The sequence below is a fragment of the Molothrus ater genome, chromosome 1, assembly GCF_012460135.2.
Source record: "Molothrus ater isolate BHLD 08-10-18 breed brown headed cowbird chromosome 1, BPBGC_Mater_1.1, whole genome shotgun sequence".
Classification (NCBI taxonomy): domain Eukaryota; kingdom Metazoa; phylum Chordata; class Aves; order Passeriformes; family Icteridae; genus Molothrus; species Molothrus ater.
This window is the reverse complement of record NC_050478.2, coordinates 65,036,686-65,055,546: the sequence shown is the minus strand read 5'-3', so window position 1 is coordinate 65,055,546 and position 18,861 is coordinate 65,036,686. Positions and strand designations below refer to the sequence as shown.

Sequence of the window (18,861 nt, the reverse complement as noted above, 5' to 3'; positions counted from 1 at the left end):
ACCATTGGACCGAAAAGAATGGATATATTTAATGCTAATTTAGTTGCAAAATAGAAAACAATGACAGAGGTCTATAAAAGCAGCAATACTGAAATACTGAAAGGTTGGGTGATAGAATAACAGAAACGGTGTTGAAAATGGAGTGGTGAAGCTGTACATGAGTGAAGAATGAGATATTCAGGACAGTATGCCAGAGAGGCAATCAGACATGGTGGACTGAACAGAGAGGGAGAGGTCAAGTGAAGAGAGATATGAGTCACCTCCAGGAATACAGGAGCAATCAGGGCTGAGCTCTGAATGCTAAGGGCTGTGAGGGAGATGTTGGGAGAAGCAGAATGGAGAAGAGATGCAAAAGTCCCAAGAAAAAACAAGCAAGAATTGAGGAGACAACACAGGTTGCTCCAGAACCATGAAGAGGAACGAAAATGTTTTCCGAATGTAAATATGGAGAAGTGACTGATAATCTCGTAGGGTAGAAGGAGCTAGAAATACAAGAGATCAAGGCGTGCCACAATGTTAAGCATCTGGTATGTACAGAGCACTTCTCAGTGTGCTGATTTTGGTGGTCTCTGTGAGGGCTGTGATAGTGCTGGGTCATAGCAGATGACATTGATGAACAACAGTAGTCAGAGAAACAAGTAAAGGAAGAGGCTTGGCTGGTTTTTATTTATTTTATACTGAAAACTGACTGCAAATCTCAGTGTCCTACTGAGTTCTAAGCCTGGCTCTGGAACATGCTTTAGACAGATCTCTACTTCAGTATGGCTAGAAAGAACAGTAAAGACTTCAATGACACCCAGAGATTACCTAACCGAGTGAGTGGAACAATTGAAGTGAGATACTTTCAGTTTTTATGCAGAGGATCTGACATGAAAACTTAAGTTGGAAGAAGTTAACTTAAGAGCACATTGGAAGAGAAGGAATTCACAGAGCAAAGTGGTTTTTTATCACTGACAAATTAGGGTTCTCAGCTCAAGGGTTCTTTGTAGAGTATCTCTGGGCAACTTCAGGCATGTCCATCATATATCACTATGTACCCAAGCTCCTTGTCTGTAAAATGGAGATAGTGGGATTTCCTTCCACTTGCTGCTGGTCTATAAATAGATTATGAGTCCTTTAGTGGGGAGAGGGAGGAAAGGACTGTCTCTTGCCATTTGCATTCCTAGTTCCAAGAACTGTGGGGCTCAAGCTTTTTAGGGTCTTTGGGTTCAAGTGTAGTGGAAGTACAAATAATACTAAGAATGAACATACCCAAAAGGTTTCATTCAGACCTGATAGTCAGTCTATTTATTATGTGCTCCTATACTTCATAGTTTTGCTATTTAAGCAGAAATTATTCTAAAATCTTATATATGCATGAAAATCAGGGTGGACTGAGATACTGTTGCTATAGGAATTCTGACACTTGTTTTTCTGACACTGCCCATCCTCTAGAGCTTCCACATAAATATCTTTTCCAAATAGAAAGGGGAGGGTTTTGTATGGGGGCTTGTGCATGTGCGTGTGTGTGTATGCATGTGTGATTCCCACCTGGAACTGAAGACTTATTTCTTTTAACGGGGAACTTTTAGAACATTTACTTTAGCATCACTTAAGAGATTGTCTCTGAGGTGATTGTATTGCTTCCCACAAAAGTAATTACTAAATTAAATAGTTAGCTTCCACACAAACTGCAAGCCATGCAAAAGCTATGTATAGAAATAAGTTTTACTTCACTAATTCTCACATAATTTCAGACAGTAACTGCTTTTCCATTACCATCTGCAGAGTGAGCAAAGTATGTTGCTATGAGGCATCGCAGTCTTTTACAGTGGTACCTGTCAAAAATCATAAAATATTTTGGAGTGAAAAAATTAGACTACATAGAATAGAAAAGTAGGTAAAAAACCAGTGTACCTGGTCCTGTTGTGACGCGTGGGAAGCTGAAAAACATGTTTGAGGTTTGGACAGCTAATACAATTATGCAATGTGTGTCTTTAGTCCCTGAGGGATAGTTACCCTAAAGAAAGAGGCAGAGAGGGAAAGGCATGGGCTTCATTGCTGAGTGAAATATGTTTCAAACAGATCATAGAACCAAATCAGTTTATTTTTGTCAGTTGAACTCTGTAGTATTTGATTTGGGCGAATATGGTGCTATGTTAGAGAAAGTTGATGAGATCAAGCAGAGATGGTCCACATCCCAACAGGTTGCTGGTAAGCTGGGTGGCCCACTTTGTTTCCACCAGCATTACTTTCTGCTCTGGAAGATACAAGCCCTGGGTGTTTGGCAGGATGGGAATAAATGTGCCTTCTAGGAGGAAGGTGTGATGCCTACTGATTGTAACTTCCAGACAGCAAAAGCCCATGGCTGCCAGGACATGATGCTTTACCTTTCCTTTACCAAGGAGTGGAGGGGGCAAAGTCCCAGTGCTCTGCTTCCGTCACTTTGTTTTTCACTTTGGGGACTAACAAAAACTCATCAGTAACCTGTAGGTTTGACCTGAAATCAGAGGCTAACAGGGATCTGTTAGTGCTGCTGCAGATAGCCATGGCCTGCAAGCAGGGAGAACAGTGGGGAGGAAGAGAAGAGGAACAAAAAGGTCCATTTAGGCTGTAAGAGGCTGTACCTTTGGCTTACACATTTGCCAAGACTAGCAAATGTGAGTGGCTGACCCGTGAAATGTGAGATTTTCCTTAAACACTGGCAGTTCTTTCAGTTGGCTAGTCTGCAGCTGAAGAAAAGAGATGGGGGAAGAGAGAAGTGACATTTATGTCCCAAAATAAACCTGAAGAAATATCATGAAGCCTGGAGCAGGTCATTAACTGCTCACATGCATCTCTAACTTTCATGCTGTTAAACCAGCCTGTAGCAAAAGCTGCTGGCCACAAAACAAGCCAGTTGTGTACCATTCCAAGTGACACTGTCCTGGCAATAGCAAATTCACGGCCCAAGTTTGCATGGGCTGTCACCCAGCAGAGCTCCAGGCTTACTTTGAAGTGCCCTGAAAGATGTCTTGTCCAAAATTGCAATATAATTTACATTATTAACAGAAACTGTAAGAAAAATATAGTTAGTAAGCAAGTTCTTCACTTTGGTAAATTAGATAGTATGAGGAGAAAAAGTGTACACAAGATTGGGTCAAGCTTATGCAACCAGATGACTAAGTTCTTTGTTTTCCAGTGAAAACTCCTGTGTCCTTATGGGGGAAATGTTTGCCACCTTTTCTGGGAACTCTGTATGTCTTTGTCATTGATTTGAGGACTTTTAGGAACAAAACCAACAAAGATGCTGGAATTGGTCACGATGGCTCAGCACCCCCTCATTTTTATTGCACATTGCTGACATAATGACATGGATAAGAGAATACCTCGATTCTTTGGGTCTTCAGAGAGCAGATAGCTTGTCTGTTTCACTTCTGTCTCCTTTTGTTGTTTTCTCCCCTTTCCAATGCTGTAAGTTGTCATCTTTTGATAGCATTTTACCATCCTGCTTTCTGTCTGAGAACCAAGTTTGTAGTCTTGGTATATGTAAGCTTCTTAAATGCAAAGATTGGGGCAGCACCAAACACACACACAAAGAAATAATTTTCTTGTGGGAATTTCAAAAAAGCAATTAAAAATGCCATCAAGTATGATGAGAGCAATACAGTGGTTTTCCTGTATTTACCAGTAATGATATGCTTAGAGTATTTGTTGCCATCCTAATTAATATGCCTGGTTTTGATTCTTCTGTATCAGGTTACGTACATCAGAAATATAATACAGAACTATTTGATAAACCATAAAAGGCCACAGATTTTCCATGTGTACAGTATGGAGCAATTTGTAAAAAAGGGACAAGATGTGGATGTGGCATAGATCATGGAGGGGCATGTTCTTGTTGCATGCTGTAATTACCAGAGCACTTCAAACCTAGTATCAACCTGGCTGAGTAAGTTTGGCTTTCTGTGCCTTTTTTTTAGTTCCACCACCCCTATGTCCTATTCTATTCTTTGGTCCCTGCCCAGGTGGGCAGCTGGATTCCATTTCTGTGTTTTTCTTTTCTTATTCTCTTACTTGCTTAAAGATGTTTCTATTACAGAGTGATTTGCTCATTTGGCTTCTTAGTTTTTTGAAACTTGCAATTCTTTAGAAGAAAATGAGATAGATGAAAGTACTTCACTTTCCAACCATTATTGAAATTTTATTCATTAATATTGTCACTGCCTGTCAAAGCTAAACAGCAGAGAAATACTGGGTATGGGGAGAAGAGATCAGAAGACTCAGTATTCTGCCATGTGATGTCCCTTCCTTTCTTCTCGTTTTTTGTTTTTTTTTGGCTTTTCTTTATATATCATATCATAAAAGCAGAAGAGTTCATTTATGGGCTCCTTGACTGATGAGCAAAATCTATCCTTTGAGTATACTGTTGTATTTATGACATTTTATTCATTTCTGCTCCCTCAGCAGAGGAGGTAGGCTTTCTACATCAGTTTTGTATTGTATGATTTTGTTTCTTGATCTATTTCAGTGACTGGTAGTAAATGCGTAGCTATTCCTTTGTATCCTCTAAGATCTTCTTGTTTGTAATCAGACAATACCAAATTTGACTTCCTGTTGTTGACACCTTACTCAGCCCACAATTAGCCAGAATCTAATTTCAAGAGCACAGTATAAGTATCTGCAGTACCATCTTGCTAATAGTCTGCCAGGATGTCTAAGATTAATTGGATATATTTGTAGTCTCTTTAGTGGATCACACCAGGTCTCACACACCATCCCAAATCCATTAGCCAAACCCCAGCATCAGGGGACTGATATAACTGAAGGGCAGCATCAGAGTGTGCAGTGGTTAAGCCAGCTTTGTCTGCGTGTTTCAGTGGCTTTCTTAAAAACTGGAGGGTACTGTGATGTTTCCCATTATCTAAATGAATGCAGCAGAGCTGCAAAGGGGTGAAGTTGGGACACACTTGGAGGCCCTGTTTCTCCTTTGTGACTTTGATTTGCACACTTCTCAGAAAATAATGATGTTCTTGCCATCCCTGTGAGGTGGAAAACTGTCCTATTGCTGGTTTTTTGCTTTTGTGAAGTGACATGAATCTTCACTGGTCTGTTGCTTCTAGTCTCCTTGTCTCAGAAAGGATTGGGTGGAGAGGAATAAGATAATGTTTAATCATGTCACTGTCATCTCTCGCTGACTTTTCTGGCTTTGGGTCGAACTTACTGAATATGAGGCAAATCTAGCAGAGCCTTTGCCTTTGGATGAGTCTCTTAGATTCAAATGATGAGTTATTTCTGTTGCTCTGAGAAACAATGAGCACTTGGCGTCATATAAATCAAAGATAAAATCGGCCACCATAAAATCACCTGCTGCAGCTTCTTTGGAACCACTAGACATAGCATTTTAGCTTGGTAATGTGCAGGCTACCCTGCCTGAAACATGCCCAAAATCACAGTGCCCGTAGCCAACATTAAGCTGTGCTGTTGAAAGAGCTGTCATGGACAAGCAGTGTTCCTCCCTGAAAGGAAGCTCTGCATCCCAAGTGAGAGAAACCACAAATGAGAGATGGCCAGACCTGACTGACAGCCTCTGCATATTTTCTCTGCATAGACAGTGGAAATTTTTGAGGTCTGAAGATATGACTCAGGAATAAAAGACAAACATGTCCCCAGCTTTCCCCGACACTCCCCGCCCTTCCCCAAAAATAAAATTGTGTCCAAAATGTCCAAGGAGAAGAGGAGGGCAGGTTTCTGCATATTTATGATTTAGAGTGTGCTAGTCAGGACGTAAACTGGGGTGAGACCTGCAAGCTCCAAACCCTTGGTTTGTGTAACTTTGTTTGTTATCACTGTGCCCATTTCTTTGCCCTAACCAGAAGTGTTCAGTGTCCATGACTTACTGAATCTCCAAATCCCAAGGGTTGCAATTTAGGATGTACAGCCTCTTGTGCAGGGAGAGCCCAGCGTATGTATTGATTGGGTCATTTTGAAAAGGATGTAAGATGTACTTCAAATCTTCCTTTTCCTTCCTCCTGCCCTGAGCTGTGCAGCCCAAGGCTAGGATGACAGGTTTAGTGCTGCAGTTCAGTAGACACCCTCCCCTGTCACTACTTAGGAGAGGGATCTTGCCCTCTGTCATCTTTTGCATGACATCTTTCAGGACATTAGTCTAATGGCTTCATGCTATAGAATTGCAGGGAATAAAATTAAAATGGATCCAATTTTTTAATTTATCTTGGGAGATTTAGGTAGCAGAGAATGATTTTTATTTCACCTCCTAAGAGAAGTTGATCATCTGTTAAAAAAAAAACAGAGACTACTGATATTTTAAATCTTCTGGAAGCACAGAAGTGTAATGATGGAAATACTGAGACTATCAAGTCATGGCAAGAAACAGGAGTCTAAGTGTCATCACAATGGGTCCCCAGCCAGGTAATAAGTTATATAAACTCTCAAGACATTTACAGAAGGCTGATCATTTTTATTAAGAAACCCATACTTTTATACCCTAGTTCACTACAGGTGGACCTAATTGGTCCTCCAATCAAAACACCATCACCACTGGCTAATTAAGAAACCACCCTTTGGTAAACAAATCTCCGTAACACATTCCACATGTTCACAATTCCTGGTGCAGCAAGTTAAGATAAGAATTGTTTCTCATTCTTTTCTCTGATCTTCTCACAGCCTTTCCCAGAATAATGCCTGGAAAAGTTGTCTGTTTCTCTCTGTGGTCAGAGAGCTGCTGCCACATCTAAGTTTTGTTAGAAATTTTGATAGCTATTTTTTTTCTTCAATTGTAGGCTAAGGGGTGTTCAGCTGCAACACAATTAGTGTTATCTTGGTGTTCGTTGTTCCTTTTAGTACAGATTCAAGAATAAACAGATGGAAATGTTGGTAAGCAGACTTGAATGCATTGGAGATCTTAGGATAAATAATTAGAATACTCATTAACTACATTCTGACAAATGAGCCAGGCTTGGAAACGTCACTGTGGTCTATTGCATCCACAGTCTATGTATTAGCAAGTTTCTCCAAAGTATTGATGATCCATATATTCATATCCATATGGACTGTAGACATGGTTCCTAATCTCAGCAGTCCATGTCATAAGGATTATGTCACCAGCTTTATCTCTCTTTACCCCATGCATTGGCTGCAGTTACTTTGGTGTTTCTGATGCCATCTGAAACTGTATGTGTGCAGCTCCAATGTTATTTTTAACATGGTGATTCTATCAACCTTAATTCTGGTAAAATAAGTAAATAAATAAAATAAATAGAAATGTTATTTCTTCTGTATCATCTGAAATTGAACTCATATAAAGGGTATGTGTGTCATGCTGCTGTAGTGCTTTATAGAATCTTATCTTTCCCATTTTACTTTCCAAGCTGCTAAAAATGTCAAGACTGATAAAATTTCTGATGCACAGACTGAAGAGAACAGCAGTGTAGGTGCACAGACATGTGGGTGTAGGTGCATGGACGGATGGACAGACAGACGGTGGAAACTATTTGAACCAGAAGTGAAACCAGAATTTGAAAGATCTCGTCCCTCTCCTCCCATACACCAGCAAAACAGGATGTTTTCCTTATGCTAGCACATGGGTTTTATTGGATGAATAGTTTTGAAATTTGGGTTCGCCCTGAAGGGAAAGCCAGGTGTGGAGGCTTGTGTGGAACTTTGACTATTTGAATCTGAATTGCACCCTGTTGAAAAGTAGAAGAGTGAGATGAGTAAAGCTTTCATTAATACTCACAGCCCCAAAATAATTGTCTGTGGGTTTATGGTCATGAGAGTGAGATGTTGTCTTCCAGTGATCTGCTGTGGCACTTAAGACAGAATGTGCTGCCTGCTCCAGCTTTTGAATAGAGAAGAGCAGTTTCTGACTGACTGCTCTCTGTAGTTGGCAAATTTGAGCTCCTCTAGCAGTGTTTGAAGAGAATTAGACATGATACCCAAATGGTACGGAAAGGAGGGACTCATGAGGCTCAGCTGTGTAGCTTCCTCTCCTTCAAAGTCCACCCCCTAAGTCACATGCATTAGCAAGCTAGAACTCGGGAGGTGTTTCCTTCTTTCTTTCTTGTGTGTCTCATTTCAATAAGGACAGCGTTTTCCCTGCATTATTTGACTCTAGTTACTGATGTGCATTTGCTTTTCTATGCGTTTTTGTCATCTGAGTCAAATGCCATTTTCCTTGTGAACTCAATGTGCTCGTGCTGAGCAGAGAAATCCATGAGCCTAAAAGAAAATAGGGAGATCATGTAGTTCCAGTGAACTGATGCTTCTTTCTCTTATTCATCTCAAGTTGGCAGAACAGGCAGTTCACTAAACAGCAAGACAGGCATCAGTTCATTAATACATCTGCTAGCATTGCATAGAGGCTCAAGAAGGAAACTTTTTATGGGATTTTTCTTAGGGTTGTTTTCATTTGTTTTTAATTTTGTCAGCTTTCTCTGGCCATTGGGCCCAGTGAGATAAATGATTTTTTTAAAAAATACAGACCTATATAAAGATGGGCATTACTTGTAGAGTTCAGCAGCTCTGAGTTAGTGCACCTGTTCTCTGTGCTTACCAAGCAAATGGTGTTCTTCACTTGCTATGATTAATTTAGTTCAGATTTTTGCATTATTATGGCATGTAGACCGGGTTCCATTTTTATATGTTTGTGTGTTAGTACCTATGCATTCACATACCTGTTTTGTTTCTTGTTTCCTCCCTCTTTAACTAAATGCTTGAGAAATTTTTCAATCTGAACACCACCATAAGCCTTCTAAAACTTGGTATGCTCAGCCAGATCTCATGGTTCAAGATAGTCTCTAACTTGTGAATTCAAACAAAATGCTGTTTAGCTAAAGAGATTTTTGAACATTAGGTTTGTGGGGCAAATACTCCAATTCAGTTGGAAGAGCATATAACATTTGACTTGACAGAAAGGAATTTGTGATACTTGTAGGATGTCATATAGATACTTCTCCTAAAAGAGATCAGTACATAAAATTGAGAACCTGTTCCCCACAGCTTATATAGAAAAAGGCAGTTTATATTGCCAAGAAATGCTCAGAAAGGCTTATGTTGTACTTACTGTGGTTTGTTTTTTTGGTTTGGTGGTTTTTGGTTGTTTTTTTTTAAATCATCTGCTTGATAGCAGAATCTTGATGATTTTGAAAGGAAACTTTCAGCATGAAGGCAAAAGAGATTTCATCAGTTTGTTGCTTTGTCCAGTACCATCAGTGAAGGGGTGAAAAGAGATCCCTTTGTTTTAATTGTAAGAAATGTCAGGGTTTGGTTTAATTTCATCCTTCTGGGCTGAAATGAACCATTGTGCAGATGCCTATCACACTTACCTTCAGGATGTTGAAAATGAACTTTGCTGCCAAATTCATGGCCAAGTGACTCTGTATAGGCACATCCCAGTGTGCTGCTGAATGCTCTGCTTCCATTTGCAGCTCACAACATGCCGCTGGTTCCTCTCTCAACACCACAGAAAGGCATCATTCCCATCAATACAGTGGAAAGCACTCAGTCACACACCATGCCCTAATGTCTTCTCTGCCAATTTCTTTAAGGTAAATTTTAGCATTCTGGAAAGGACCCTTTAGCAGCTTTGACCAGTTACTAGATGGTTTGGGTAAAGTAATTTGACTCCTTGTGACCTTTGTCGTTCACTATGCTACAATCAGGATTTCATTAATTTCTTTCTGCTAGCTTTATTTCAGAGCTTTTTCTGTGATTGTGTTTTCTTGGTTCCCTGTAGTATCTTTTTCCTTAGCTCTGATCTAAACCCATTCTCATTTTTTGAGCTATTTCTGGGTGCTGGATTTGGAATAATTCATGAACTTGAAGCTATATACATAGGTCCTTCCTTTGACTGTAACATTTCTTAGGCAGATATACCAATTTGATTACTTGATGGGCACCACCCTTTTTTTTCAAGGCAGCAGCAGCTTTTTAGGAACCAGAGATTTTCCAATAAATCTATTGAGCAAGAGCAATATCCTGCAGAGCTCAGCAACCATGAGACACCCTAGAACTTTATGCTAAAAAGATGGTAGAGAAAAAGTGAAATCATAGCTATGAAAAACACACAGAAAAAGTCAGTGTGTTTTAGCCAACAAATTACCATGCTTTATTCATGACCTTAAAGGAATTGTGGATGTTTTTGTCCTCTTTGAGTATTCATCTTTGAAACTCAAGCCTCTACTGTAAGGGCCTAAACTAAACTGTCATTCGAATAAACAGAAAGTTCTCATTATAACCAGAGGTACTGCTGCACTCAGCAGTACTGCTGCCCTCAAAGCAAAAGTATTTAGTACTTATTGTAAATTCCTGAACATGGATACAGACTGTCTCCTTTCAGAGAACGTATGAAACTGCTTTCTTTTTTTTTTTGCTAGGCTGTTATTGAGGGAGGTTTTAAAACTCATATTTAGGTTCATTATCAATGTGCCATTTGGTATAATTACTCCTTTCCTCTTGGCCAACTTCATATCAACTTCTTTAAACAGAAACAGTGTTTCTTTTTCCTAAGGGAAGGAATGCAGGGTTTACAGGGAACGGTTTGAACTTTCTAGCTCTTAATAAGGCATTTTTTTCCTCTTCTCCCAGCCATTGCAGTAATTAAAAACTCAATTTTTTTATCTTTATGGTGATAGTGGTGAGATGGTGTCATTGTATTTAGGAAGTTTAATGTTTGCAATGCCATTTTCTGAGTAGGATTACTTTTAAAAAGAGGACATGCCTCTCTCAAGTTTCTGAAAAATATAAATATATGCCTTCTATAGCACACATTTCTAGTAAAATAAAATATTGGATATGGCTACTTCCAGTAATGTCAAAAGAAAAAGATCAGAAATTGTTTAGTCCATCAGAAATCCCCTAAGAAATTTAGAAGGATTCAAATATTTTTTCTGGGATTTCTCAAAATAAACAGCTAACCTTCAGCACTAGTGGTTTATTTTTAAAAGGGTGGAGAACTTCCCTGATTCCTAGTGAAGACTGGTAAAGCCAAGGTGCTCTGCTATGTAAGCAACTGTGTCTTCCTCTGTCCACATGGCAATTAGGAAAATTATCACCCACTAAGAGAAACCTAGCAAAATGTGAGCAACAAACCCATAGGCTTTTGTGGACTCAGTCCTTTTCTTGGATTGCTTTGTGTTTTGCCGCTGAGTAGAATTTGTAATTCAGGCTGGTTTAAGAGAGAAATCCAACCATGAAAATGTAATCATTACCAGCTCCTTCAAGAGAGTTTCAATCACTAGCAAGCTGAAACAAGCATAAGAAAAAATTTTGTGCACTGTTTCTTCATCAGGATATATTTAGGAGTTGAAGGTACCTGGGCTTCAATTTCTTTTTTTTCTTGTTGAATGGGTTAAAGATTTGCTGGAAGGAAGACATCTTCTCTGTTGCCCTTAGCTTTGGCTTTCAGGAAGAACTTGAGCTGTGATGGATGAGACTTAACTCTATTGATAAGTTTGGGTATGACTGTAGTAGTGTAGTAGTATGGCTATAGTAGTAATGTTCCCTGGGAAAATCAGAGATGTGGGCTTAAGCCTTTTCAAGGGGAAGATGAAAGTGACCCCATGATTCTCTTTTCTCCCAAGTTCTCTGCCTGCTCTAAAGAAAGTCCTTCCATCTCATCTTACTTCCTCTGCTTTCTTAAAAGTGCAAACTGTGCATCTCCTCCCTGCTTGTCAATTAGGAAGGGTAAAATATCCCTTCCTTTCAAGCTAAAGTTTTTTACTGGAGCAGTTCCTGGTACCTGTGGAACTGTAGCCCCGAGAACAGTGTGAGGTCTCTTCTGCTTTTGCTGGCCCTGTTTTTCTCTTGGCTGGCTTTTGGATGTGTTCCACTTATAGTGACTGCTCTGAGTCTTATTTTGGAGCTGCTGAGTCTCCTCCAGACATTGTGTGTGATGCCCAGGATAGACCTTTGGTGTCAGCTCCAGTGTCTGGGAACATGACAGTGAAGAGCTACAGTACTGATTATTTTATTTAATCTTTAATCTATATGAAATAAATGCATAAAAGACAGAAAACCTAGTGAGTAGTAAAAGAAATAAAGGATACAGAAAACAGTTGATATCAAAGAAATCTAAAAATCCTTATTTTCTATAGTTACAGGTTTTTAGGAAGAGATTATATAGCTATTGGTGACATAACATGATAAAGTGCTTCTGTTGCAAGTGAAAATCTTATGTACTCTCTTATGATACAGAAAATACCTGGTGTTTTGAGAGAATTCATATCCATAAAGACATGTTTAGAGTGATGCATTCAGTGCAGTGTAGTTTGCAGAGGTTAAAAAAGTGGCTTTCAGATTGCAATCAGCATGAATAATTTACATTTTACGTCAAAATGGGGATGAGTCAAAAGCAGGGTCCTAGAGGGATTAGACTTCCAAAACTGTTCTCTGCACTTCTGTGCCAACAAGAGAAATAAATAGACTGTGATAGAGAGACTGTAGCTGAGAGTAGAGCTGTACCATGGTGTGGTACCTGTGCTGAAACAGGCAAGGTTAAGAGATGAGAGACTCCATTCATGGACACAGTGTGAAGTGCTGCACCTGAGGACCAGGAATAATTGGCAGGGGTTTGGAATGTGAGTACTGCTTAGCATGCAGAGGAAAGCTGCTGACAGGCTCTTCATGGCTCATAAAATCACTGTGCCAGCTCACTGCCACTGCAAATACATATGTCCAGTGGGAGCTGTTCTCCACCAGACAGGTAATCATCCTCATTTGGCAAGACTGTGCTTAGACTGCAGCATGGCATGCCTTGTCTTTCATTGGAAAACAGACCTTTGTGGAGTTAGGAAAAGTTTAAATGGGTAATTCACATAGTAAAGGCAAGGCTGATGGAAATTAATTCCAGGTGCAAAAGGAAATTAAAGGGAAACAACTGAACATAAGATAATGGAAGAGCAGAAAATAAACCGTTTTCCTGAAACAAAAACAAGGTGGTTTTTTAATTGAAAGTGTTCCCATTTGGGTAAAGAGTAGACATAAGTGCTCAGCAATTAGAGGAGTTTTTCAGGTTTCCTGTCATTTCAAAAAGACATATGGTGTGTCTGTATCTTGTGTTTGAGCAAAGCTGCTAGAATAAGGTCCATGCAGTCTGAAGTGAAGGATATTTGAGGTGCAAGTTTAAAAGAAACCTTGCAACAGGAGCTTGTTGGAAACTTAATCTGCAGAATAAAGGTTAGTTGGATGTGGATTGGAAATTAGTAGTATTATGTTAGGGGTTTTATTTATATAGAGTTCTTGTCATTGAATAGTATGACACATTTAGTTAATTGCATCTTTAGGGCCAAGATAATTTTCAGCCTGTTACTACAGATTTGTGTAAATGTAACAGAAAGCAAAAAGTAGCCACTGGAACTTCCTAGGAAGAATTAAAACCTAACTTTGTGAAGTAAATTTCCTTTTGATTAAGATAATCGTGTGTCTGACTATGAAAAATGAGTGTTAAGAAAAGGTCTAAGAGAAAACTTAGTGTGATTACCAGTGAGGAAGGTAATATTAAAGACCACCGGTGGGATGGGTGGGCTTCAGCCTTCAACAATGAAATTGGTCTTTGTACCCAAATGCTGTAATAGTGTTTTTTTCTCTAAAATGGAAGTTGGATATTATGGTATTACATATCAGCAACATTAATAGATGAAGTGATTCCCAGACAGTGTGTGGAAATGACAAAACTGGCTGTCATTCTCTAGGAAAACTTCATAAGTTATCTCATCTGTGGGAGGTCTTTTGATCTGCATGCTGGCCTTCTCAAATCCAGAAAGTAGGCAACTGCTATGTTGTCTCTTACTGGACTTTCTGGAAATCAACACCCTACTGAAAGATGTGGGAAAATCATAAGAACATACAGAACAGGTTCAAGATGGCCTGGCCTCTTCTTTTCTTTGTAATTTATTTCAACTATGTACTTTTTTTTATATTACTTGGATGCAAAGTACTTCAGTTTGTGGTGGGGTTTTTTCATTAAAACCTTATGTCTTGCATAAGCTCTATATAAAGTCTATATGAACTTCAGAATTATTAAGAACTACAGTAAAATATTGAGCACTATCTCACAGCCAAACAGCCTATGAAAAACTCTCAGGTTTAGTTTCCCCATTGCTAGCTCTGAAATGACAGCTTGGACATAAGAAAGTGGGAGGGGAGTGCATCACCCTCTTGCCATAAGAGCAGGTCCCAGTATTTCTTTGTGTCTCAGAAAGATCTCTCATATCCTGGAAAAAAATCAGAACAAGTTCCCACAAGCACTGAGTATCAGCAGTGCCTGTGACCCGTAAAGATCACATTTGTGGCACCAGTGTCAAGATGAGATCTCCACAATGTGACTACAGGTACTAATGCACACAGCAGTTCCCTCTCCCAGTTCAGCAGATTGATCAGGCTGAGACTGCTTTCCTCTTTGAAGACAAAAAAAAATAGAAAAAGAGTGCAAGGTCTGGGTTACTTTCCATTCCTGCAAGTACCAGCTTTTTTGGGAACAGCAAAGGTGTGAAATCAGCCTACAGAGCCTGCTGTCAGCAGTGGGTGTCGCAGCCCACAGCCAGTCAATAGCTATTATGAGCCAAAAAGGCAGAGAAATCCAGCCAACTTGAGCAAAAGATGCAGCAGCAGAGGAGAGCACAGAATTCTGGCATTTGCTTCTTGCATCATGGTCTGCTTTTATTCTTGCTGTATTAAAACTGTCATGGCTTTATGCTAATGTGGTTTATTCCTAGCCAGTGATTATTATGCTTTGAATTAGCAGTGCTCTTGAGAGCATTTCTCATGAAAAAAAAATCATGTCCTTCTGAGAAATGTGAATGAGAAGGAAAAAGAGCGGTTACTTGCATTAGCTTGGAGCTGTGTGTATGTTTGGAGAGGATGAAGGAGAAGGAACACTTTCATGACTGATGCCAGGCACTGCAGGACTCTGAGGCCACAGATTTGTGTGTAAGACAGTACTGAAATTCAGGGAAGAGCAGTCAAAATGTGGAAATGGTTTTGACACTGTGTTTGGCTTTCAGTGAACCCACCCTCTGGGTAAATTATTTTTTACTCCAGTGTTAGTTTTGCCTGAGTGTAAATCCATACTCATTTACCCTGAGTGGGAAAAACTTCCCTAGGGGCAGTGAGAGCGCAGCTGGTGTGAGACAGAGTTGTGTTGTGAAAGGAGAGTGTCTTTGAGGGGTGTTGGTTCTCCAGGAAATGGCCTCAGCAATACCAGTTAGGACCAGCTAGCAAAGAGAAGTTGTTGCAGCTCTGAGATTTCATAACAAAGGCACTTGTGTAGCAGAGATCTTGGCTCAGTGATGGTGAAAAGGAGAGAGGGTGAGCAGCAAGAGGAATTTCAATGTTTCAGCTGTAGGTTTGTTAGCAGGAAGCCTAATTCAGCAGCAGCAGCAGTAGTGTGTCATTTCCAGTTTGCTTAGTGGGCCACTTCCTGTGTCCCCTAAATAAGACACCAAAGACAATACCAGCCCATTGCTTTTAGCAGCATCTCTAAAAAATCACAGCAGTGGAACACAGTGGGATCCTACTTGCTTGAACTAGAGGCATCTCAAAAATGGAGGAAGGGGAAAAGGAGTGGTCCCTTTGGATCTGCATATAGAGGGCAGTGTTCTGTACCCTGTGCTGGTCTTCATGGCCCAGCAGGTTCCAGTGAAATTAGAAAGTATAAGGAAATTTCTGATTTCCTCTTCTTTTTATCCATGTGGTTTATTCAGCATAACCAGGCAATTCCCAGCCTTGATACAGCATGTCCCAGCCCCTGTACAGGACAGAGCCTTGTAATGGGTTCTTTGGATAAGAAGGTATTTCTCCAGGCAGTCAGGCACAAAGAGCTGGAACAGAATGAAATGCTTTGGCCAGATTATCTTTTATTCCCTCTGTTTTAAATTGAAAAGAGATGTTCTCAGAAAGGTCTGTCTTTCTCTTTGTTACCCCAAAGAATAGCAGTTTTTAACCATTTCCACTGAAATATCTAGGCTCAGATATATGTCTATCTATATATCTATCTATCTTGCAGGGTAGCTTTTTCTTCCTTGGAAAATTACAGGCAGCTGTATCTGGCATTGATATTTTACAGGAAAAAGGATTATGTTGCATATTAACATTAAAAACAAACAAAAGAGCAATAACAAAATAACCAGACTTCTTGCAAAGACCTGAGGGACTCAAATAGTAGTTCAGTTGGAGTTCTGATAATGAAACCTCCTTTGTGTTAGAAATGCGTCTCTGGCTGTTCCCATGAAAACCAAACTAAATTTGGCTCACTTAAAGCCTTGAAAAAATTTCCATTGAGATACATAAGAATTTGCCAGCCAAAATCTCTGGTGATTCTGCCAGTGTGGAGTGGGCCGTGCTCATCCCTTCAATGTTCTTGCTGAGGTTCCTGAGCTCAAGCTCATGCCTGAGGTTAATATTTAAAATATGAAAGGTGAATAGAAACACTGGGCTGTTGTCTTCAGAGCAGGAGAGGTGACAATCTGCATCCTGTCTTTATGCATCTGGACTGTGTGTGCAATCCACTCAAATCAGTGTTAGTGGCAGTGTCACATTACAACACAAGTCTGGGAAATGGTATCTCTTAAAAAAAAAAACAAAAAAAAAAACCAACAACAACTTAAAAAATGAACAAACAAAAATAACAACAACAAACCACGCAAAGCCCCTGCTTGTATGCTGACTGAATTATGCAGCTGTGGCACAGAGACAACCTCTCGTGCTGCTGATACCTTCCCTCTGTTGGTGCTTTCTTTGTGGTCCTGGGTTTCCATTCTCTGTGCCTCTAATGTCAGAGATATTATTTCCCAAAACTATCAGCATTAATTTTGCCTTGCAAATGTGAGACAGGGGGACCATGCAATTTAACTACGTCAAGGGACAATCCCCAGACTTCTCTTGTTCTCATCAAGTAGGAAGGGTAATTTAAGTTCTTCAAAGGTTTTTTTTTTTCAGTATTGAAACTATCATGATGTATTACAGAGTAAAGGTAGCAAGGTAGCAGATAACTGAGCTCTTAAGAACAGATGCTCAGTGAAAACCTCTATCCTCTTCAAGGGAATTCAGACCTAAGTGGGAACTGTATTAAAATCTAAAATTAAAAGTTTAAATGTTAAAAGCTAAGCATAAGAATTGGAGGGCAGTGAGTAGGCAGAAAAATGGGACTAGACTTGGGCCCTGCACTACAAGAAAGACTCTGGAGTACTAGAGAAAGGCTGGTAAAGGTTCTGGAGCACAGGTCTTATCATGAGTATCTGAGGCAGGAGAGATTCTGAGGAGAAAAGGAGGCTCAGGGGGACCTTATAGGTCTTTAGTACTACCTAAAAGGAGGGTGTAGCCAGGTGGGGGTCAGCCTCTTCTCCCACGTAACCAGTGGTATGACTAGAGGAAATGGCCTCAAGTGACACCAGGGAGTTTTTAGATTGCATATTAGGACAAATTTTTTTATGGAAACAGTTGTAAACCATTGGAACAGGCTGCCAGGGAAGTGGCAGTCACCATCTTTCGAAGATGGTGATGATGATGCAGTCACCATCTTTGGAAGAATTTAAAAGATGTGTAAATCTGGCACTTGGGGATGTGGTTTAGGGGTGGACTTGGCAGTGCTGGGTTAACAGCTGGATCCCATCTTAGAGGTCTTTTTCATCCCAAACAATTTTATGATTCTATGATTTTTTTAGCACCCTCTGTCTCACTAGGAAATTCTAATGTAGCCCCTTTTTGTAAGCCAAGCAATTTTAATGGACACAGTAATGGTACCAAAAAGTCATTATTTATGAGGGTCCTTGCTCTTAATAAATATTAGTAAAATGAAATGTTTCTTTCCATTGCAATTAAAGAAAAAAACCCTTGTAATATTTCTTGTAAATTATATTGAATCCTTTTTTTTTGGCTTTCTCTTCCCCATTCTCTGTCACACTTCCCCAGGAATGGCTGATGGCTGAACTGCCAGCTGTCTAGAGCAATGTAGAACAATTTGTTAAAAGCCGTAACTTTTATAACATAATAATTTTCTGTTGAATCTTGTTGTTACTACTGTTCTTTACCGTAGATTAACAATTTCACTAAAAGAAAAGAACGTTAAAATATTTTTTCCCTTTGTTATTCTTCTTTGTGTCCATGAAAAATTTTTGCCATCTGTGTGGTTTTCTGATAACTTATTAAAGCATTTATTTCACTTCCCACCTTCCTTGTGTTTTTCTCTTTTTCTTGCTGAAATTACAGCTGAAGAGGTGGAAAGACTGGCTGCAATGCGTTCAGATTCTCTAGTACCTGGGACTCACACGCCTCCAATCAGAAGAAGGAGCAAATTTGCCACTCTCGGGAGAATTTTTAAGCCATGGAAATGGAGGAAGAAGAAGAGTGAAAAATTTAAGCACACTTCAGCAGGTAACAGTCACGTTGGGGTCAGTTTATTAATCTGGAACTTTTTGCTCATCAAGGCTGAAAATTTGTAATACAGCCTCAGTTTGCATGTATTTCAAGTCTTGAAGCTTGGCTTGGGGAGATTTCAACTCTTGAAGCTTGGCTTGGAGAGATTCATCAGATTCTAAGAGAAGATCTCTAACTTTGTTATAAACTTTTTCTTTAAAAGCCCTAAAGTGACACATTGGGTGATTGGGTGCACTGCAATTAAACCAGCAGCTCACCAAAGCTGTATTTTCAGGTTCTGCTACTAGATCTAGAGCCTAACTCAGAAGAAATCTTTGAATATTGATTCCACAGATTATGAATAAAGGAAAAGGCAGTATGAAAAGATAATACTAGAGGTCGTTTTAGCCACATTTAAGCTCCTGTGAGTGCTAATAAAGGAGTGAGAAAAAAAGGAGTGACAGGATAAAGAAGTTGACATTGTGTTGAGTAACTTGCATAACCAGAAATTATTCATTCCATTGGGCAGGA

At 39.7% G+C, this 18,861-nt stretch overlaps 1 protein-coding gene across 10 annotated transcripts in view; it reads left to right on the top strand.

Annotated features, from left to right (window-relative positions):
* The window catches only part of PHACTR1 (phosphatase and actin regulator 1), a 301,804-nt gene that overhangs the window by 161,886 nt on the left and 121,057 nt on the right, over positions 1-18,861 (top strand). For all 10 annotated transcript variants that reach the window (XM_036406273.2, XM_036406271.2, XM_036406270.2 and 7 more), the window contains one exon: positions 18,184-18,348. In XM_036406273.2, coding sequence (XP_036262166.1) covers positions 18,184-18,348 — 165 coding nt within the window. The remainder of the gene's footprint in view (positions 1-18,183; positions 18,349-18,861) is intronic.